At 51.9% G+C, this 22,312-nt stretch overlaps 1 protein-coding gene across 1 annotated transcript in view; it reads left to right on the top strand.

The window, feature by feature from the left end:
- Nucleotides 1-21,762, top strand: part of vaspb (vasodilator stimulated phosphoprotein b) — a 92,284-nt gene extending 70,522 nt beyond the window's left edge. Inside the window, exons 6-14 of the mRNA XM_078533169.1 lie at nucleotides 791-1,017; nucleotides 1,651-1,793; nucleotides 4,205-4,253; nucleotides 5,606-5,651; nucleotides 8,484-8,529; nucleotides 11,809-11,871; nucleotides 16,137-16,203; nucleotides 17,704-17,761; nucleotides 19,733-21,762. Coding sequence (XP_078389295.1) covers nucleotides 791-1,017; nucleotides 1,651-1,793; nucleotides 4,205-4,253; nucleotides 5,606-5,651; nucleotides 8,484-8,529; nucleotides 11,809-11,871; nucleotides 16,137-16,203; nucleotides 17,704-17,761; nucleotides 19,733-19,770 — 737 coding nt within the window. The 3' untranslated portion in view covers nucleotides 19,771-21,762. The remainder of the gene's footprint in view (nucleotides 1-790; nucleotides 1,018-1,650; nucleotides 1,794-4,204; nucleotides 4,254-5,605; nucleotides 5,652-8,483; nucleotides 8,530-11,808; nucleotides 11,872-16,136; nucleotides 16,204-17,703; nucleotides 17,762-19,732) is intronic.
- The last annotated feature ends 550 nt before the right edge of the window (nucleotides 21,763-22,312 follow it).

Genomic DNA, 22,312 nt, shown 5'->3' with positions numbered 1-22,312 from the left:
TCTTTCTGTGTGAACCCCTCCGTCTCTCCCCTTCTCCGGATGTAAAACCAAGCCCTTCTGACCAAGTTTTCAGTCATCTCTCTGTACCTCGGCGCCGACTGTCAAAAGGAATTTGGGACTGTGTCTTTGTGATGTTAGGTGCATCATGCAGATGTGTTCATACATTGTGCTTTCAAAGAGAATCGCTTCAAAGGGAAACATCTGTAAGGCTATGGCGAACACTTTGAGGAGCAGGACTGATTGATAGATGTCTTGCCCACAAGATGCACTGCAGGAACTCACCAAGACTTCTTAGACAGCACCTTCCAAACCCACGACCTCTACCATCTAGAAGGATGAGGGGAGCAGATAGATGGGGACACCACCACCTGGAAGTTCCCCTCCAAGCCACTCACCATCCTGACTTGGAAATATATCGGCCGTTCCTTCACTGTCCCTGGGTCAGAATCCTGGAACTCCCTCCCTAACAGCACTGTGGGTGTACCTACACCACAGGGACTGCAGCGGCTCAAGAAGGCGGCTCACCCACCACCTTCTCAAGGGGCAATTAGGGATGGGCCAGTGAAGCCCCCATCCCATGAAAAGAACATTCTTTTAATAACTTCACCCGGAGAGCGGTGAGAATGTGAAACTCACTCCCACAGGCAGCATTGATGCATTTAAGGGGGAAGCTGGATAAGGACATAAGGGGCGAGCGGTTTTAAAAGAAGAATAGCCGATGGGCGGTGGCGGTGTTAGCCGATTGTAAACCGGTTCTCGTTATTAACCCCTTCTTTTCTTTCCCCCCCAGCGGCTGCCCCTCCTGCTCCCGCAGGCGGTGCCCCAGGACCACCACCTCCTCCGGGACCCCCGCCTCCGCCCGGCCCGCCCCCGCCTCCCGGACCCCCGCCTCCCCCTTCAGGGGGTGGACCGCCCCCTCCCCCTCCCCTCCCGCCCTCCAGCGCCTTGTCGGGCGGCAGTTCTGGGGGGGGCCTCGCGGAGGCGCTACTGGCGGCCAAGCTGAAGAAGACGGCACGGGTGAGTGACCTCGACGCTGGCGCGGGGGGGGTGGTCAGCGGATGTGGCCGGAGGGGCGGCCGGACGTGACCCTGGACAGATCTGGTCTGGCCAAATTAAACAAAATTTGCCATCGTCGTTGACACCATCCATGGAACTGGCAACATCTCAAACTGCTTTACAGCTTTTTTTAAAAAAAACTACCGTCGCTGTTAAAACGTAGGAGACGGGCGCACAGCAAGATCCCACAACAGCCGTGAAATTAAAAGGCCCGATAAACCTGTGGCGGGCGCTGGTTCGGCAGCCTTTCGTGTGCGCCATCGGCCCTCTCGGGCGCGGGGGTGGGGGTGGTCAGGGAGTTCTCCCTGGCGTCCCGGCCCACGCGTGCCCTCCTGCCGACATCGGCCGAGCAGATTAGCCGTTTGTGGGATCTTGCTGTGCGCGGATGAGCTGCCCCGTGCGCTTTGGCCCGCGTAGGCGTTGAATTTCGCGGTGAAGAGCTCTGCGGCTTTCCTGGGATCGGGGAAGGCGCTGTCGGAAACTCGAGTCTTGTCTTTTTTTCTGGAATTGCTTCTCCGATTTGCCCAATAAACTGGACTGCCTCTCTCTCTCTCTCTCTCTCTCTCTCTCTCTCTCTCTCTCTCTCCCCCCCAGGCTGAGGAGAACGCCCGCTCGAGCGGAAGCTCCAGCCCCAGGAGCGACAGCAACAGAAGCGGGAGCGGAGGGGGCGGCGGCAGCGGCGGTGGTGGTGGTGGCGGTGGCCTTATGGAGGAGATGAGCGCCATGTTGGCAAGAAGGTGCAGTTTGGGGTTGATCGGTAGGGGAGGGGCTTTGCGTTCCTGTCTGGGATTTACCGCTCGCCGCCCCAGTTAATGTCCCTTGTCGGAACGCCAGTGGCTGCTTTGTCAAGTGGCTGTGTTTTTTTTTCTGTGCAGCAGTTCCTGATTTCAAGGCGGCCACGTTGCCGGACTAGCGATCCAGAGACCCCAGCTAATGCTCCCGAGACCTGAGCTCAAACCCCATCCACGGCAGCCAGTGGACACACCAGCAAGGAGCAGGAGTAGGGCACTCGGCCCCTCGAGCCTGCTCCACCATTTAATAAGATCATGCCTGATCCAATAGTAACCCGAAACCTGCCTCCCGCCTACCCCCGATAACCTATCACCCCCCCTCGCGTACCAAACATCTATCCACCTCAGCCTTAAAAATATTCAAAGACTCTGCTTCCGCCGCCTTTTCGGGAAGAGAGTTCTAAAGACGCTCGACCCTCTGAGTGAAAACATTTCACCTCATCTCCGTTTTAAACGGGCGACCCCTTTATTTTTAAACAGTGACCCCCCCCTAGTTCTAGCTTCTTCCACAAGAGGAAACATCCTCTCCCCAATCCACCCTGTCAAGACCCCTCAGGATCTTATATGTTTAAATTCAATTAATAAATTAATTAAAACCTGGAATTGAAAGCTAGTTTCAGTAATGGTGACCGTGAAACCATTGTTGTAAAAACCCATCCGGTTCACTCGTGCCCCTTTTTAAGGGAAGGAAATCTGCCGTCCTTACCCGGTCTGGCCTACAGGTGACTCCAGACCCCCAGCAAGGTGGTTGACTCTTAACTGCCCTCTGAAATGGCCGAGCAAGACACTCAAGGTGTATTCAAGTTGGCTGCTCAATCCCACCTTCTTGAGGTCAGTTGGGGGATGGTCAACAAACGCTGGCCTAGCCAGCGACGTCCACATCCCACGAGCACAGTAAAAAATGAAGAGCCCTCTTCACCTCTTTCTCACAGCATCGTACAATCAACACAGGAGGAGGCTGTTCTGCCCTTCGTGCCTACACTAGCTGCCCTAGAGAGGGTACGGAGAAACCCTTTCCAGTAGCAGGTGCATCAAAAGCCAGAGGACAGATAATTCAGGGAAGCGGCAGAGAGATGACGACCAGTGTTTTTTTTTTCCCTTACACAGAGAGTCTGGAATGACCTAGAATGTGCTTATCTGTGAGCCTGGTAGAAGCGGATCCAATAAGTTTGAAAAAGGAATTGGATATTTGGGTTAGAATTCAGGACGTGTGCAAGAAATGGGCCTAATTAGGATAGCCAGTACAGGCACAAAGGGCTGAATGGCCTCCTCTCGTGATGGATGCGAGGAAGATTCTATCTCCAAGATGTTCAGCTCTCGGGGATGTTTCCTGGCAACGGTTCTCCACCCCTTCACCTGTAACCAACCACGCGGCACAGCAAGAGCCCGCATACAGCAATGCGCTGATGACCAAATAATCGGTTCCTGGTGGGATAATTTATTAGCCAGGGCGTTGGAGAGAACTCCCCTGCTCTGCGAAATAGTGGCCGTGGGATCTTTGACATTTACCTGAGAGGGCAGATGGGGCCGATGGGGCCTCAGTGTAACAGAGGGTTGCCAACTGTGATTAAATATATTCCTGGAGGTTCCATCACATGACTTGCCCCCACACTCCAGTCATTAGTCGGCCAACACGTCCATCCTTGTGACCTACGGCCTTCCTATGCCAATTGGAAAGCAAAAAGACTCATTACTCAATTGGGTGATGTTTGACTGTCGGCCAAACAGACTTTTCCCCCATTTTCAATATTTTTGTAAGAGAACGGTTCAGACAAAATGATCAAAAAAATATTTATTTTTTGAATGTCCCGATGATTTTTCTCCAGGGTTTGCACCCAGCAGTGTCCTGGAGATTGACCTCCAATTCCTGGAGGCTCCAGACCAATCCTGGAGGGTTGGCAGTTGTGATTTAACTTCACGTCCACCAAGACAGTGCTCCCGGTAGTGCTGCACTCTCTCAGTACTGCACAGGGGTGGGGGGAGAGCGTCAGCTTCGGCTGTCGCTGGGTGAGACGTGACGCTGCAAAGCCTCGGACGCTCCGGCCAGTTAGGAGAACCCGTGTGCCCGCTGCCCACCTCGGCCTGAGCTCTGCGGTGCCGACCTTGCCCGAGTGCCTTGGTAGCCCCGAGGGCCTGGTGACCGTGTGGCGTTGCGACGGTACGCGAGGGCTGCTGAGATCAGTCCGTCCAGCGCTGCGATTGAATCTGTGACCCTTTAGCCTGAGAGTCAGTCGCCTGCTGACTAAACTTGGCCGCGGTGGGGGGAGAAACTCAGCTTCATGATGAACGGTGGGGGGGGCAACGCCTCAGTCATCTTGTCTTCACTGAACTCTCGTCTCCTTTTTTTCTCGCTCCAGACGGAAAGTGACGGACAAGCCGCCCCCGAAGAAGGAGGAAGAACCGAATGTAAGTCACACGGGGTTGAGTCCAGCCAATAGCGGCTCTGCCCCAATCGCCGCACCCGAGCCCCACCCCCATCCCCCTGGCATCGCCGTGCCCAACCGGTTTTTGCCTCGCAGGGGGTGATTTTGACCTGGCGTAGAAGGATCAGTCTGACGTGATGAGGCTGGGCTGGGCCTGTGATTCGCTCTCTGTGGCCTTCGAACGCTGGGATGTTTTGTTATATTCCTGATAGCCGGTCGAACGTAGAAACCTTTGCATGGGATAGATTTATTCGCAGAGTGAAACGTTACAGGTATATATCTCCTGACTCCACTCTGCTTCTGTGTCAACATAAGTGCCTCTTTATATGTGCTCAAGCAACCACCCCAATCAATGCCCCCTCCACCTACACGTATTTGCCCTCGGGTGATACAATTAACATGTGTCGTTCCTCAGGATGGCATCTCTGGAATATCTGGCCCACAGGAGGGGGACATGTTGCTCTTGTGCCACTCGCACATGCCACCTGGTGGTTGCATTAAGTACACCCATCATGGGGTGCCCACTAGAGAGGTGCAGGGAGACTCAACCACTGAGTGAGCTATCAACAACAACTGCTTATATTTATATAGCGCCCTTTTTGCGTAATGAAACGGCCTAAGGTGCTCCACAAGAGCGTTATAAAACAAAGCGCGACACCGAGCCACTGAAGGAGGTATTAGCTCAGATGACCATAAGCTTGGTCGATTTTAAGGTAGGCTTTGAGGAGCGTCTTAAAGGACAAAAGTGAGGTGGAGAGATTTAGGGAGGGAATTCTCGAGCTTAGGGGTCCAGGCAGCTGAAGGCATCGATGGTGGAGTGATTAAAATTGGGGGGTGCTTAAGAGACCACAATTAGAGCAGTGAAGATATCTCGACGTGCTGGGGGGCTGGTGGGTTGTGGGGCTGGAGGAGATTACAGAGAGATAGGGAGGGGGGGGGCGAGGGTATGTAGGGATTTGAAAACCGGGCCGAGAGTTTTAAAATCAAGATGTTGCTTGACCAGAAGTCGGTGTAGGTCAACGAGCACTGCGGGCGGTGGTGGGGGGTGGAAATGCACCTTGCTTTGAGTTAAGACATTGGCGGCAGAGTTTTGGATGACCTCAGGTTTACAGGGAGCTGGAGGCCAGTCCGGAGTGCATTGGAATTGTCAAATGCAGAGGTGAGGAAAGCTCGAATGAGGGTTTTTTAGCAGCGGGGGAGCAGACTAGTGAGAACAATCATGTTTTGAGAAGCGGTTTGATAACTTGCGGCCTTGTGGGGTGTCCAGTCCAGTACTGTACGGGGCTTTGCGGTGAATGCCTCCGGTGCTTAACCCAGTTGTCTTTTTTTTTCCAGGAAGATGTCACCACGGCGCCGAAAGTGCCAACTGTTCACAGCAGCGGTACGGTTTAAATCCATGCCTGGCGAACAAATCGACTCGGTCGCCCCTCCTTTAAACTCCCCCTTTTCATTTCCTGGCTCAGTTGATGAACGCCGCCGGGTCAGGATGATAGCGGAGCTGAAAGGGTTCATTTTTTTTTCTCTCTTCGCCTCCAAGGCAGTTTAGCAGAGGTTGACTTGATCGGCCCCCCGCCCCTTGGGATCAGAGGGGTCGACCTGAAATGAGAGGCCTGAGTACATCGGGTCTATTTCCTTTGGAGCTTAGAAAGAATTGAGGGGTGATGTCGGTGGAACATACAAGATGTGAGCAATTTTGGGCCCCGTATCTCAGGAAGGATGTGCTGGCCCCGGAGAGGGTTCAGAGGTTGTTCACGAGAACGATCCCAGGCATGAAAGGCTTAACATATGAGGAACATTTGAGGACTCTGGGTCTATACTCGATGGAGTTTAGAAGGATGAGGGGGGGATCTGATTGAAACTTACAGAATACTGAAAGGCCTGGATAGAGTGGACGTGGGGAAGATGTTTCCATTAGTAGGAGAGACTAGGACCCGAGGGCACAGCCTCAGAGTAAAGGGAAGACCTTTTAGAACAGAGATGCGGAGAAACTTCTTTAGCCAGAGAGTGGTGAATCTATGGAATTCATTGCCACAGAAGGCTGTGGAGGCCAGGTCATTGAGTGTATTTAAGACCGAAATAGATAGGTTCTTGATTGGTAAGGGGATCAAAGGTTACGGGGAGAAAGCGGGAGAATGGGGTTGAGAAACTTATCAGCCATGATTGAATGGCGGAGCAGACCCGATGGGCCAAATGGCCTAATTTCTGCTCCTATGTCTTATGGCCTGAGGGATTGTTTCTGCTGATCGGGGAATCTAAAACACAGGGGGAGCAGCCTCGGGGTGAGGGGCCGATCGCTTAGGACTGAGACGAGGAGAAATTTCTTTACTGGGAGGGTTGTGAATCTTTGGAATTCTCTGCAACCCCCCCCCACCATGAGGGTTGTGGATGCTCCATCGTTGAGCACTTCCAAGTCTGGGATAGGCAGATTTTTGGTGTCTGAGGGGATTAAGGGGTACGGGGAGCGGCCAGGAAAAGTGAAGTTGAAGCTCAAGGTCAGCCATGAATGGCGGAGCAGGCTCGATGGGCCGAGTGGCCTACTCCTCCTATTTCTTGTGGGATGAGTGTGTCGCCGGCAAGGCCAGCATTTGTTGCCCATCCCTAACTGCCCTTGAACTGAGTGTCTTGCTATTTCAGAGGGGCAGTTAAGAGTCAACCCCATGGCATTGGGTCTGGAGTCACGTATAGGCCAGACCAGGTAAGGACAGCAAATTTCCTCCCCTAAAGGGGCATCAGTGAACCAGATGGGTTTTTCTGCAGCTAGGTTACATGGAGGTGAATAGCATAGATGTATTTAAAGGAAAGCTAGATATAAGTACATGATGGAGGAGGGAATAGAAGGGTGTGGTGATAGGATTGTTAAAGAGGGTTGGGAAGAGCCGAATGTGGAGCCAATGTTGGGCCAAATGGCATATTATTGTACCCATAAATTGTGTTTCCCCTTGAGTGTAGAAGACCAAGAGATGACCTAATTGAGGTGTTGAAGATAATTTAGGTGTCTGGGAGGGCTTGACGGGTAATTCCCCACCCCCGACAACCGCCTGGAGAGTCTAGAACTGGGGATCCCAGTCTCAGCGTAAGGGGCAGACCAATTTCAGGCTGAGATGGGGAGAACTTCATCCCCTCAGAGGGTTGTGTAATCTTTGGAATTCTCTACCCCAGAGGGCAGTGGGTGCTCAGTCATTGAGTCTGTTCAAGACTTGAGCTTGATAGACTTTTGGATACTAAGGAATATGGGGCTGGTGCAGGAAGGTGGAGTTGAGGTAGCAGACCCGCCATGATTGCATTGAGTGACAGAGCAGGCGCAAGGGGCCGAATGGCCTCCTCCTGCTGCCCCTAGTTCTCGTGATTAAAGGATCTGATGGAGCAGTTATGGAGGAACAATCTTATCACCTGCCCTCGGGTGCCACCAAGTTATGGTTTGGGGAATGGCGGGAACCTAGATCCGTTGACCAGGCTCCCTTACCACGGAGCTTGGCGAACCCTACACCGAGGTAGCCAACTCTTGGAAACCCCACCCTCTGCTTCTAGCTGTCCCACCTGGTTGAAGAGCCCTTCTTTCTCCCATCCCCATTACTTTTCTAACTAAATAAACTAAGATTAAAAAGCCCTTTTTTTTTTTAAAACGCCCCTGACAATTTTTCTCCCTGATGTTGTTCACAACGTTGTTCGGGAGATTAATGGTCAAATCTGACGGGCAGAGTGACCTCCGCCTGTGCCGCAAATGACACTGACTCCTGGGCAAATCCTGGAGGGTCGGCAACCTTATTCGCAAGGGGAGCGAGTGTAAGTTGAAGCTGAGAAACCCATAAGACAATTCAGATCAAAGCTATTTGGGCCGTTGCACACTTAAGCTCTGTTGGTGGGGCCAGTCTCCTGGGCTGAATCCACGGAGAAATGCCATCACCGCTCTTGAGTTCGGCTTTGTCTCGCCCTTGCCTCGCTGGCGGGCTGACATGAATTGGCCCCTCGTCCAATCAAGAGTCGGCTCGCCGACCAATCAGCTCCCTCTTCTCCTGTCGTGTAAATTGTTGTGAGGGTTTGAAATTTGGCATTCTTGCATTTGTCCTGATGAGTGCGAGATGAAAAGTTTCGACAACATGTCCCCCCCGCGCCCCCCCAACCTTAGTGAAAACTGCATTGCCGGCTTTAACCTCACCAGATTAAAGCAGCTTTAAGTGAAAGTTGTCTTTTCTCTCTTGTTGCCCATTTTTAGATTCTGTTAAGAGACCTTGGGAAAAACCCAGCTCAGCAGTCTCCAGGTGAGTGCTACGCTTGATCGTCGAAGCCCTGAGGTGAAAGGTCGCTTCAGGTGATTGTGAGGTGACTTCCCCCCACCCCCCACCCCCCCTCTCTCTCTCCTCAGCTGGGAAAAGCTGCTTCCGGTGGCAAGTTTGTGAAACCCTTGCGCGTTAAGGGTCACCGTCGTGTACAAGGGATGTTGCCGCCTCCTGTTAGCCCGGTGGGTCTCTGTGTGTCACGCTTAAGGCCGGAGTAGGGGGCTGAGGCTTTGCGAGCTGCCCTGAGTGAAGATCCACGGTGGGACTGGAGAGTCGAGGGGCTTCGACCGTGTCGGAAAGGCAGGCGCTGACTCTCCGCTAAATTAGTCACTGGCGTTCGGAGTCAAAGTCGCTGATGCGTGACGGAAGGGGGGCCGGTATTTTGAGGAGTGGTGGGGGGGTGGTGCCCTGTGGAGATCTGCTTGTGAGAGAGAGCTGGTTGTGTAGGGGGAGAGAGAGAGAGAGCAGGGCGGGGAGCTGGTGGCGAGTGTCTCAATCCACCCCACAGCCTGTGCTGAAATATGCACTTGAGCGTCCAGGTTTGCTGTTTAGCGCAGATTAGGAGAACTGTGATAAACCGGAGAGATCGAGTCCCGCTGCCGAGGCTGGTTGGTCAATTACACGTTTTGAAAGTGCGGTGGATTTTGTTGGGTGAGGGTATTCAGGGAGACAGCGTTGAGATAAAGATCAGCCTGGACCCGACTGAGTGGGCGAAATGGGTTTGAGGAGCTGTTCAATGACCGCTTCCCGACGTGGAACCTGTTAGGCCGGGTCCCATTAGCTCAACTTGTTGGGCAACAATTCGCTCGGTTACATCACCGGTCATTTTATCAGACGTTGTGGTGGGAGCCCTGTTCTGTCACTTTGCTAACCCTGGTAACACTCAAGTTTTTGAAATCTCCCAACTCTTGCCCTCCAGCCCGATTCAAGATCTTATTTCACAATGAATTACCTCTCTTTAAAAGCCTCAACGTGTCCGTGTCGTCCTGTGGAGTTACATTCCAGCCCCTGGCAGAAGCGTGTTTCTCTGACTTCACCTCCTTGTCTGGTTTGGAAGCACTCATCTCTGTCCTTCCCTGAATCTAACTGGATACCTGGTTAGGAAATGGACTGAGGCTTCGATCTCGGGGTCAGGGTGCCACTGACAGGGTTCCCTATCCAGAATCACCCTTGTTTTTGATACAGCCTCCGTGCATACCCCCTTCAGTGGATAGCTGCCAACCACTTTGAGATGTTAGAATATACAGCGCTGAAATGGGCCATTCTTTTATTATTGGGATGTGAGCATCACTGGTAAGGCCAATATTTATTGCCCCATCCCTAGTTGCCCCTTGAGAAGGTGGTGGGGAGCTGCCTCCTTGAACCGCTGCAGTCCCTGTGGTGTAGGTACACCCACAGTGCTGTTAGGGAGGCTTTTGACCCAGCGACAGCGAAGGAGCGGCCGATATATTTCCAAGTCAGGATGGTGAGTGGCTTGGGAGGGGAATTTGCAGGTGGTGGTGTTCCCCATGTGTCTGCTGCCCTTGTCCTTCTAGGTGGTAGAGGTTGTGGGCTTGGAAGATGCTGTCAAAAGGAGCCTTGGCGAGTTGCTGCAGTGCATCTTGTCGATGGTACACACACTGCTGCCACTGTGCGTCGGTGGTGCAGGGAGTGATGTTGAAGGTGGTGGACGGGGTGTCAGTCAAGCGGGGCTGCTTTGCCCTGGAATATGTTGAGTGTTGTCGGAGCTGCAGTCATCCAGGCATCCAACTGGTGTGTGGAGGCTGCACATGAACTTCCTCCCGCCCTTCTCCATCTCACCCTATCAGCATACCCTTCTACTCCTTTCTCCCTCGTGTTTATCCAGCTTCCCCTTCAACAAATCTACGCTATTCACCTCAACCACTCTTTCTGGTGGCGAGTTCCACATCCTCACCATTCTCTGGGTAAAGATGTTTCTCCTGAATTCCCTGTGAGACTTATTAGTGACTCTCTTGTATTTATGCCCTCTAGTTTTGGATTCCCCCCCACAAATAATACTTGCATATAGCACCTTTAACAGTGTAAAATATCCCAAGACGTTATCAAACACCATATGATTATTGCCTGATATTTTTTAAGCTGAATTAATATTCTCAAAACTGCCTTGGCCTGGAATATGATGTCGGTTCAATAACATAACTACGACTACGCGATGGTTTCCTAGTTGGTAAGGATGGGTTGAAAGAGGGCGAGAGATCACGAGGCAACATATGGATCAGGGGCCCATCAAGGCGCAAAATATCGTAGAATTTACAGACCTGCACAGCCAAGGCCAGGCCTATCTCAAGCAATCCCCATCATCGTTCCCCCCACCAGGTCCTTACCCCAAAAAAAGCCCCAAACACAGTTGGCTAGTCAGCTGTATGAAATACAGGCTTAAAGAAGGTTGACCAAGAAAAGTTGTTCCCATTCGCTGATGGTTCAAGGACTGGGGCGGGGGGGGCACAGATTTTTGGTTTCGGGCGAGAGATTATGAGGGGGAAGGGGAATGTAAGGAAGAATGTTTTTATTTTACACAGCAAATCGTAAAGACCTGGAGCTCGCTGCCCATGAGGGTGGAGGAAGTGGAGGCAATGAATGATTTCAAAAGGAAATTGGATGGGTATTCGAGGGGAATAAACTCGCAGGACTACAGAGAGAGTGGGTGGCTGGGGGAGTGGGATGCGGAATGAGACTGAGTGGATTACTCGACAGAGAGCTGGTGTGTGGACTCGATGGGCCGAATGGCCTCCCCGTGCTGTAATGCGTTTAACCTTCTTCAGTTTGAACCAGCGATTATTTGTGACTTGCTCCCTTACAGCCTTATCTTTAACCCTCTCGGTACAGTTTCTGATGGAATTCAGTGCGGAAGTTAATGCGACCTCTGGTCAGGAATGAGGAGCGTTGGGTATGAGGTTGAGTAGATATTCTGTAGACTTGCTTGTCTTACATTTGAAGAATGCGAAAATATGTTGGAGAACCTTCAGTTGGGAAGTCGACCAGGTCGGGTAGAGGTTGTGATTGGCGGGTTGTCAATAACCTGAGGAAGGGCCGAGTTTGATGAAGAATTGACCTCAGGTGCCTCGCTAACTGGTCATTCTTCGAACAGATGTTTAGCTCATCTTCCAACTGGTTTAGCCAGTGAGAGTGTTCGGCATTGGAGCCCCACGCAATGTTGCCACTCCATCCAAAGTGACGTCTCTTTGTTTCTTCATGTGTTTTTTCTTTGTTCTCTTGTTTGACCTCTCTCTCGCTCTGCAGAGGCAACTCCGTACTGAAGACAGCCGATTCCTCAAGCAGCACACCCGGCGGGGTTCATCCTAGGTATTCAAAGTCAAAATCGCTGGGTCGTGGCACGCCAATGGGGTGTGACAACCAAGGGTTAAAGAATTGGGGAAGGGGATAAGCATTTTGGCCATCCATTTCATTTTAAATTGTCCACTCGGTCATCCATTTCGTTTTTAGTTGACCACTCGGTCATCCATTTCGTTTTTAGTTGACCACTCGGTCATCCATTTCGTTTTAAATTGTCCACTCGGTCATCCATTTCGTTTTTAGTTGCCCACTCAGTCATCCGTTTAGTTTTAAGTTGACCACTCGGTCATCCGTTTAGTTTTAAGTTGCCCACTCGGTCATCGGTTTCGTTTCAAGTTGCCCACTCATTTTAAGTTGTCCACTCGTTCATCCATTTTTGTTTTAAAACGTCCACTTGGTTTGCAGTTATTTGCTCATGTTCCTTTTGATGAAGGAGGCCTCGAGGTTTTATTTTTAAACCTTTGCAAGGCCTTTTGACGAGTCCTTCGATGGTCACTTGCTCCCTCCCTCGCTTGGCGCGGTGTCTGTCACGGGGAATACACTGCTCCTGTGCCTCCCAATAAATTCACTGCCTCGGGTGGAGCATTAGCCGCAGAGACGGAAGCTGCAGTTCGCACCTGGTGCTGATGCAGATGCTGTTGACGGGGGTGGGGGTGGTCCAATGGGTCTCGATACCCCTGAGCCAGGAAGAGGTGAAAAATATCCGTAGCGTGTTTTTGGTAAAATTCATTCTTGGGACAGAGGAGTCACTGGCAAGGCCAGCATTTAGGGTCCGTCCCTAGCTGATATAACTGATTGGATTACTCAGCCATTGTAGAGTTACGCACAGGCCCAGACCTGGGTAAGGTCGGCAGATTGTTTACCCTAAAGGACATTCGAGAACACATTGGGCTTTTTTTTTATGACAGCTGCACAGTTGCTGTTATTAAGACCAGATTTTTCCTTCCCAGGGTTTATTATTTTGTAATCGCTAATTCTTGCCCGAGTGGGGCTTGACCCTCCCGTTCTCCGGGTTGTTAGGGGGAGGCCCTTGGATTAGCGGTCCAGCAACGTGACCACCGTGCTACCTGATCCGGGCCCCCTGATTGTGTGGGAGCCATGAGGGGATTGGGTGAGGCGACGCCTAAGCATGCTGACCAGAGTAAGGGGCGAGTGAGTCTGTACCCCAAGTGGGGCTGGGGAGACAAGTTGGGGCAGTTTTATTTCCCTTTTTTTTTCGTTTGGTCTGTGTGTTTCCGTACTCCCCTCTACTGTGTAAACAGGGAAACTCTCTTTCGAGTTATCAACAGTCACAGATTGCAACTCTTTCGAGTACAATCACAGTTCTTGGTTTCCGGGAGTGGGACATGAACCCACAACCCTCTGATTCAAAGGCGAGGGTGCAATGAACTGAGCCACAACTGACACAAGTCGCACTGGAATTGGAAGAGCAGAATTTCCAGCAGAATCCAGGGCGCGGATTCTACCAGTAACGAGGGAGCCTGGATGTGTGCGGGTCCCATAAATGTATCCATCAGCAATTCCCTCATGTCCCTAACTCGTGGTCACCCAACATCCTTGGCACGGTTAGGTCCTTCCCTTGTCTGATCCAGGTCGGCCAGAATAAGTCAGACCCACGTGTGTTGGCCTTTTTGGTTTCACTACAGTCCAACCTTTTTTTTTGCAAACTGCAGATTACTGTGATTGGATATTGGGTAAATTTGAAATCAATTGCCTCTTCTCTCCCCACCCCCTGGGCTCTCACATACCTCCCCCTTAAACTTTAACCCCGGTTGTGCACTATTTTGCTACTATGAAGGCTTCTGCGCAAACAGCTTTCAGCTTTGGGGCACTGGGCAGGGGCTTCAACACCGCTGAGGCTATTTAAATTCAGGGTGTCTTCGTTTAGGTGACAGTCGAAGTGAAGCGGGTAACACTCTGGCCTCCGAGTCAGACGGTTGTGGGTTCAAGCCCCACTCCGGTACTGAGGGAGTGCAGCACTGTCAGAGGTGCCGTCTTTCAGATGAGATGTTGAATTGAGGCGCGGTCTGCCTGCCTCACGATAGGATCCATCGGCCACTTGTTTAAAACGAGAGTAGGGGAGTTTTCCCTGGTCAATGTTCATTTCTCATATCAATGTCACAAAAACAGATTATCTAGACGTTTACCACATTGCTGTCTGTGGGAGCTTGCTGTGTGCAAATTGGCTGCTGTGTTTCCTACATTGCAACAGTGACTACACTTCCAAAAAAAAAGTACTTAATTGACTGCAAAACGCTTTGGGATGTCTTGAGGTTGTGAAAGGTGCAATAGAAATGCAAGTTTTTTTAACCTCTTTCTTTCTCTCTCTCTCCCTGCCCCCCTTTCTCTCTCTCTCACTCTCTCTCCCTCCCTGCCCCCCGCTTTCTCCTCTCTCCCTGCCCCCCCCTTTCTCCTCTCTCCCTGCCCCCCCCTTTCTCTCTCTCTCCCTGCCCCCTGATCTCTCTCTCTCTCTCTCTCTCTCTCCCTCCCTGCCACCCCTTTCTCTCTCTCTCTCCCTGCCCCCCTTTCTCGCTCTCTCTCTCTCTCCCTCCCTGTCCCCCCTTTCTCTCTCTCTCCCTGCCCCCTGATCTCTCTCTCTTTCTCTCCCTGCCCCCCTTTCTCTCTCTCTCTCTCTCCCTGCCTCCTTCTCTCTCTCCCTGCCCACCCCTTTCTCTCTCTCTCTCTCCCTCCCTGCCCCCCTTTCTCTCTCTCTCTCTCTCCCTCCCTGCCCCCCTTTCTCTTTCTCTCTCCCTCCCTGCCCCCCTTTCTCTCTCTCTCTCTCCCTCCCTGCCCCCCTTTCTCTTTCTCTCTCCCTCCCTGCCCCCCTTTCTCTCTCTCTCTCTCTCCCTGCCCCCCTTTCTCTCTCTCTCTCCCTGCCCCCTTTTCTCTCTCTCTCTTTCTCTCTCTCTCTCCATTGGTTTTAACCTTGTTGACTCTTCCCTTTCCAGGCAGTTGGATTACCTTCTCAAAGCCTTTACTAAGTAGGGATAGAACGAGACTGGCATAGTTTCCTGTTTCACGTTCATTACCCCTCCAACCCCCACCCCAAAACGGGCACACTACATGGACTCGGACGTCAGTCCAGTTCCTAAGGGACAGTTGACCAGTTCAGCCATGTTTGTTTCAGGATGTTACATACGAACGTATAAATTAGAAGCAGGAGTAGGCCATTCGGCCCCTCAAGCCTGCTCCTACACTAAGATCATGGCTGATCTGAATGTGGCCTCAATGCACCTATCCCGCCTACTTCCGATGGCCTTTGGCTCCCTTGTCTACCCCGGCCTTAAAAATATTCAATGGCCCTGTCTCCACCGCTCTCTGGGGAAGAGAGTTCCAAAGATCCACGACCCTCAGAGAGAAAATTTCTCCTCATCTCCGTCTTAAATGGGAGACCCCTGACTTATAAACTGTCTGAGGGAAGGAATACATTTTCCTGCGTTTGCTCTGGTTACCGGGGACAACTATTGGGTTAACCTTCCCGGAGTGAGACAGTGCCTTGTGGTTTATTCCCCAGACTGCCCGAGCACACGAACACCTTCCTAGGTCAGGTACAGATTGGGTTACGTGTAGAGTAGAGGTCTCCCTTCCCCGGGCAGCCCAGGTTTGGAATTGGGATGCTTGAGTACAGGGCCAAAGCCTCATCATCCCTACCCTACCGGTTGTGATGCTTCTCCATGTCCCCACATCCTGACTGCAATGGTCAATTTGCTGATGACTTGGGCGTTGCACAGAGGTGACCACAGGCAAAAAAGCCGACTGGTCAAGCTCACTTCAGGTTTGTGTGCGGAAGCCCAGTGTTCTTCCCTGTCCTCTTATCCCCCTCCGCCCAAGAACACGCAAGAGCCAGGAGCAGGAGTAGGCCATTCGGCCCCTCGAGCCTGCTCCGCCATTCGATAAGACCGCGGTCGATCTGATTGTGGCCTCGACTCCACTTTCCTGCCTGTCCCCCGATAAACCCTCGACTCCCTTGTCGATCAAAAACCTGCCTTGGCCCAGCCTCCGCTGCCCCCCCTCAATCCCCTTTCACACCCATTCTCCACACTTTTGTCGGCAAAGTGAACCCCCAGCTGGGTGAGGGCCGGGACCACTTGAGTGGGTTAGCTGGTCTCCGTGGTAACCTTCTGTTTTTGTCTCGTTGCTGTGTTGTGGAGCTCACCGCCGCTGCTGCTGCTCCTGCCCTCGCGTGCCCTTCTACACAGGCCTCCGCTGCCACGCTCACATCTCTTGTGCCGTAGCTGAACTCATCTCGTCTTATCCCGTTTCCTGTTTTCCAGGGTGAAGTCGGCTCCCAGCAGCAACGAAGCGACCTCGGACGACAGCGACGTAGATCGGATGAAGCAGGTACCCAATAGGCCAGCCATGCCTCAAGCCTGGAGTATCCCGACGGACTAGGCTCCCAGTTCACGCGCTTTGCTCACCTTTCCCACTCCTGGCCTGACCGTCTCCTGCTCCATCTCAGGCGCTGGGTTTCCAGAGGCCCTCCCCCGGAGCTTGCTCCTTCCCGTTCTCCCTTTACTCTTCTCGGCCTCCTCAGTTCCCAAGTGTGTTCTTGCTCTACTCACAATGGCCAGCAATTGCCCCCTCCCTCCCCCGCCTTCCCCCACCAGCCCCATCATCATCTTCCATCCCAGTGGTTTCCACATCCACCAGATTCACCTTCAGTGTGGTCCCAACTTGCGCTCTCTACCCCCCGCCCCCCACAGTTTCCCCCAGGAGCCTTTGCTCTTCCATCGCCCATCGCCCAGCCGCCATTTGTGTTCCTCGGCAACCATAGCGGCCAAGTGTGCGGAACCCCCATCAGTGCCAGCGTTCCCATTGAGTTTGGGAGCTGCTGACTGCCCAGGGGAGGTCAATGGCAGGAAGATGTCGCCTGACTTGTGCCTGTCTCCCCCCCCACCCCCCCCTTGGAAGGTTCTGGATTCAAGCCCCACTCCAGAGACTTGAGCACAAAAATCTAGGCTGACACCCCCAGTGCGGTACTGAGAGGTGCTGCACCTTTTGGCTGTCTTTAAGCTGAGGCCCTCTCTGACTCCTCAGGTAGATGTCAAAGTACCCGTGGGCACTATTTTAATTCAAAAAGGAGCAGCAGTGTTTTCCCCAGTGTCCTCGCCACTATTGATCCCTCAATCAACATATCTTAAATAGATTATCTGGTTATTATTAAATTGCTGTTTGTGGGAGCTTGCTGTGCATAAATTGGCTGCCACATTTCCTACATTACAATAGTGACAGTGCTTCAGAAATACCTCATTGGCTGTAAAGTGCTTTGGGGACATCCTGAAGTCATGAAAAGTGCCATATAAATGCAACTCCTTCTTACTCTGCCTTAAGCACCATGTGTGTCTATCTGACTTACCCAGCCTTTCCTTTTACTCTCTCACTCCCTCCCCCCTCTCTTTCTTTTTCTGACTTGCACTCTCTCTCCCTCCCTCTCTCGCTCTCTCCTTCTCTCTCCTCTCTCTCTCTCCCTCTCTCTCCTCCTCTCTCTCCTCTCCTCCTCCTCTCTCTCTCCTCCTCCCTCTCTCTCTCCTCCTCCCTCTCTCTCTCTCTCTCCTCCTCTCTCTCTCTCTCCTCCTCTCTCTCTCTCTCTCTCCTCCTCTCTCCTCCTCTCTGTCTCCTCCTCTCTCTCTCTCTCTCTCTTTCTCTCCTCCTCTCTCTTTCCGCCCCCCACCTCCCCTCACTAACTTGCCGGACCGCATTTTCTCCCTCTTTCTTGCATGTTGTCTCTTTCTCTCGCCCACACGTCAGGCCTCTCACTCTCTCTCTCACTCTCTCTCTCACTCTCTCTCTCACTCTCTCTCTCTCACTCTCTCTCTCTCATTCTCTCTCTCTCTCCTGCAGGAGCTGCTAGAGGAAGTGAAGAAAGAATTGCAGAAAGTCAAGGACGAGATCATTGCAGGTAAGAGCTCACATCACATGACTGACAGAATTTGAAAGCGTAATGTGGTTTCTGTTTCAGGATGGGGTGAGTGAAGGATGGGATGGGGAAGGGGCCAATTCGATGACACCCCCCGCTTTAAACAACTGGACAGCCCTTTGGTGAAAACATCAGTTGAGGGAGAGAAGCAGTGAAATTTCTCTGAACTCTGGTGCAGGACAGGTGGACCGAGAAAGACCCCTCTGGTCTTCTACCTACTCTTGTGACGTAGACCATGGGGACCAGCCAACTCTCAACACTCATGGGTTTTACAGAAATGAGAGGCTGCTCAAGACGGAGATTTTCTTCTAAACTCTCATTTCCCCCCCACCCCCGGCATTGCCTGTGGTTTTAAAGGTGCTTTCTAATATAATTTTAATTTGTGTGTGTGTGACGTTTTGGCCTGAGTTTTACCAAAGCGATGGTGGCCCGTTTTGAGATCGTTGGCAGAAGGCAGTAACTATTCTTCTTAGCGCAGCGAGTCACTCTGCTGCTGACAGGGCGACGGGAGCAGATTCAATGATAATTTTCAAAAGGGGATTGGGTCGATGCTTCAAGGACAAAATTGCAGGGCTACGGGGAAAGAATAGGGAAGCGGGGCCAGCACGGGCGCGATGGGAAGAATGGCCTCCTGTGATGTCACCCCAGTGCCTTGCTGCACGCCCCCCCCTGGATTGGTGCAGCTGAGGTATCCTCATTCTTTCCCCACCACCTTGAAGGCATTGATGTTCACTGGTATCGGCCTACACAAACAGCCAAAATTTCACCCAAGTTTCATGGGTTAATCTAGATGGTGGAAGTTCACCTACCTATTTAATCATTGTGGGGTGGGGGCATCATCACTGGTCCAGATCTTCACCAGCCTGACGTTGTACAGCTCCCCAGTGGGGCTACTCAGTAATAATCCCAACTGGGGAACACCGATAGTAGATCTTGGCAACAGATAACCAACTCTGGTGCATTCTGGCTAACGTAGACCAGGGATCAATCCTGTTGCTCTTTGTTTGCAAGAGCCTGTAACTCACCAGCTGATCCACTTAGCACAGAGCGAACGTGCAAAAGCTCGCAATCAAACGTATGAAGAGTTGCGAGGATACAGAATACTGAAAGGCCTGGATAGAGTGGACGTGGGGAAGATGTTTCCATTAGTAGGAGAGACTAGGACCCGAGGGTAAGGCCTCAGAGTAAAGGGAAGACCTTTTAGAACAGAGATGAGGAGAAACTTCTTTAGCCAGAGAGTGGTGAATCTATGGAATTCATTGCCACAGAAGGCTGTGGAGGCCAGGTCATTGAGTGTATTTAAGACCGAGATAGATAGGTTCTTGATTGGTAAGGGGATCAAAGGTTACAGGGAGAAGGCGGGAGAATGGGGTTGAGAGACTTATCAGCCATGATTGAATGGCGGAGCAGACTCGATGGGCCGAATGGCCTAATTTCTGCTCCTATATCTTATGGTCTTATGGATTTGTCAATTTAGTCAGCTTTGGCTCATTGGGGATGGCACTCTTGAGTCAGAAGTTTGTGGGTTCCAGTCTCGTTCCAGAGCAGAGAATCCAGGCTGACACTCCCAGTGCCAGTACTGAGGGAGTGCTGCATTAACGGGGGTGACACCTTTTCAGGTGAGATGTTAAACCGAGGCCCTGTCGGACCCCATCTCCGGTGGATGTAAAAAAAAAAACCTCGCGGCCACCATTTCAAAGAAGGGCAGCATCCGGTGTCCAGGCCGACATCTTTATCCCTCGCCCGACGTTAGTAGAATCAAACTATCTGGTCGCTACCGTGTCGCTGCGTGTGGGAGCTCGCTGCGCGCAAATCGGGTACCGCGTTTCCTCCGAGGTACAACGGCGACCGCGCTTCGGACGGCACTCCCGTTGGCCGTAAAGCGGTTTTTTTTTTTGAGACCTCCTGCGGCGGTGAAAGGCGCTACATAAACGCACGTTCTTTCTTTTCCAGCCATCCGACAGGAGATTCAGCAGCTGAGTTCGACATAGTTTTTCACGTCGCAGATCCTCTTGCAAGTCACAAACGGGCGCAGGAGCACATCTGAAGTCGGGACAGTACTGCCAAAAAACCTGATTTAAATCAAAGACACCACTCTTTCCCCCCCCCCGCCCTCTCGCGGTGTTTAATGGAAGGTGGGGGGGGGGTGGGGAACACACAAAGACCTTTTTTTTTTAATCAATTTAAAAAGCAAAAAAAAAAATGTATCAATTGGGTGGGTGGGGCGAGATGAACACTCTTTAAATCGGCTTCAATTTAAACTCGTTTCGATCCTTGACCTTTCAGTTCTGGCTATTTTTATTTTGGGGAGTTCTTGATCGTTGAGAGAGGCGGTGGGGGGGGAATTTCTTGATTTTTATTTTTTTTCCTTAAATTTACTAAACCAGTGGTGGAGGATTCTATCGTTTAGCCTTTCAGGTAACTCACTTTCCTTAGAAACTTCCTGATTTGCTTTTTTTTTTTCGCAGTTTTGTTTTTTTTTAAATTCCTGTCTGTGACTGGGGAGAAAAACGTCAAGGGTCGGAGAGGGAAAAACTTGACGTGGAGATCCTGGCTCCTCGCGGACGCTTAGCGCGTCCCTGGGGGATGGGGATGGCTTTTGAAGCGGCAGTATTCAGGACCTTGGAGTCCGAGACGTTTGGATATTAAGAATTATTTGACTTAAAACTGCGTGATTGTCTGACTATGGGGTTGGTGGGGGTGGGTAATCTTCGTGATTCTGTGCCAACCAACTTTAAAATGGTGGTCTACCCGCCATATTGTAACACACAAGTCATCTACATCGTCCATCTTGTAGTCCCTTGAGGAAATCAGCCCCTGTGACACCTCCCCCCCACCCCACCCCCCCTGCCCAACCTAGGGTGACCTGTCGGGGGTGGGGGGGAAATGACTCAGCGCGTGGCCCTCCGCTCTCTTCACCCTCCCGCCACCCGTGACCTTGGAATTCCCATAGGCGCGCGGGGACTTCATTAAAGGTCAGGGAGGGTACAGGCCTAAGCTGAGGTTCCCCCCCGGCCACCGCCGGTCCCCCTTGTGTTTTCCAGCCAATGGGGGCTGGAGGGACGTGCGGGTGGTGGGGATATTCCAGCTGCCCCCACCCCCACAGCAAAGCCTCTGTTGACCAGGGACGGGTGGGTGGGTGGGTGAGGGAGAAATCGCAGGCGCAAGACCCTCTGCCCGATGTTCCCAAGCTTCCTCCTCAAGCAACTTGTCGCCATGGGAGCATCGATGCGGGAGGGGGAGGGGGAAAACTGCAAGGTGACGATGGCTTAACCAAACCATTAACAAGCTGGACGTACAGTGGGGAATCACAGGAGTGGGCATATTGGCTAGCTTAGCGATTCAAAGGGGGATTTGTCTGGGGGTTGCATGGGGGGACCTTCCAATTTAGTGTTGGGGTGGGGGGTGGGGAAGAGGGAAGGAGTCCCCATTTGAGACCACTTGACTTTCACATTTCTACATTTCTTCCAAGGGAACTATTGTCAAGAGAGAAAAAAAAACCTCCCAATGCTTGGCCCAATTGGACGGAATCAGAGTACGGAGAGAGGTGGGGGGGGAAAGAAGGAAATTTCGATTGTATAAGATGGAGGCCCGCACCCCGAATGTTGGGCGTCTTTTCTGCGGGCTCTGTTTGGGTGGCCTCTTCTGTGCCAATTTTGCAGCCTAGCCTGAAGCGGGCGGGGGGGGGAAGGAACATGGCTAACTTTGCGGGGGCTTTGAGGGTGGTGTGGGGGGGGTGGCTGGGGAACATTCACCAAGAACTGAGTTTATCCAGACTGAATGTCGGGGAGGGTCCGGGTGGGAGGGGAGTGCGCGGGGATAGGAAAGTTGCTTTTTCCTGTGTTTATACAAAAACTGGCACTGGGATGCTCTGTGTCTGTAGGATGTCCATTTTATTGGCTTGTGTTTTTTTTTACCTTATTTTATATATAAAGTGTAAACACTGGATGCCTTTATACTAAATATAATAGCTTTTGGTTTGATTGAGGTGGTCTGTTTTTTTTTGCTGTATTTTTGTTTCCTTTATTTCACTCCCAGGGGAGCCAAGTACTGGGTGGGTGGGGGTGCGGCAGAAGGGAAGGGGGGTGGCAGCAGGGAAGGGGGGTGGTATTGTTCCACTCACCCAGCAGTCACTGGGAGGAGTGTTCCATAGCCGAGTTACTGACTCTCACTCGGAGGGCCTCTGGTCCTTTAGTCTCACCCGGGCCAAAATGGTAATGGGTTTTCTTGAGAATCAGACACCTCACTTAACCAAACTGAGGTATTAACACTTCACAGCCTCTCTTTTATTTTTAACTCATTTTACAGGATGTGGGCGTCATTGGCTGGGCCAGCATTTATTGCCCATCCCTAGTTGCCCCTTGAGAAGGTGGTGGTGAGCTGACTGGGGAGCTAAAGAAGTGCAGCCCAATTTCCAGCAAGTGACTAATCCTTCTGAACCTTTTTGGTGTTGCTCCCGACATGTTTGCACTCACAATTGTAGTATCAAGTCACAAAACAATAGCGTTGTTTGCACCTCCCCGCGGGCCAGTA

Source organism: Cetorhinus maximus, chromosome 32 (genome assembly GCF_964194155.1).
Source record: "Cetorhinus maximus chromosome 32, sCetMax3.hap1.1, whole genome shotgun sequence".
NCBI classification, from domain to species: domain Eukaryota; kingdom Metazoa; phylum Chordata; class Chondrichthyes; order Lamniformes; family Cetorhinidae; genus Cetorhinus; species Cetorhinus maximus.
This window is presented reverse-complemented; position numbering and strand designations above follow the sequence as displayed.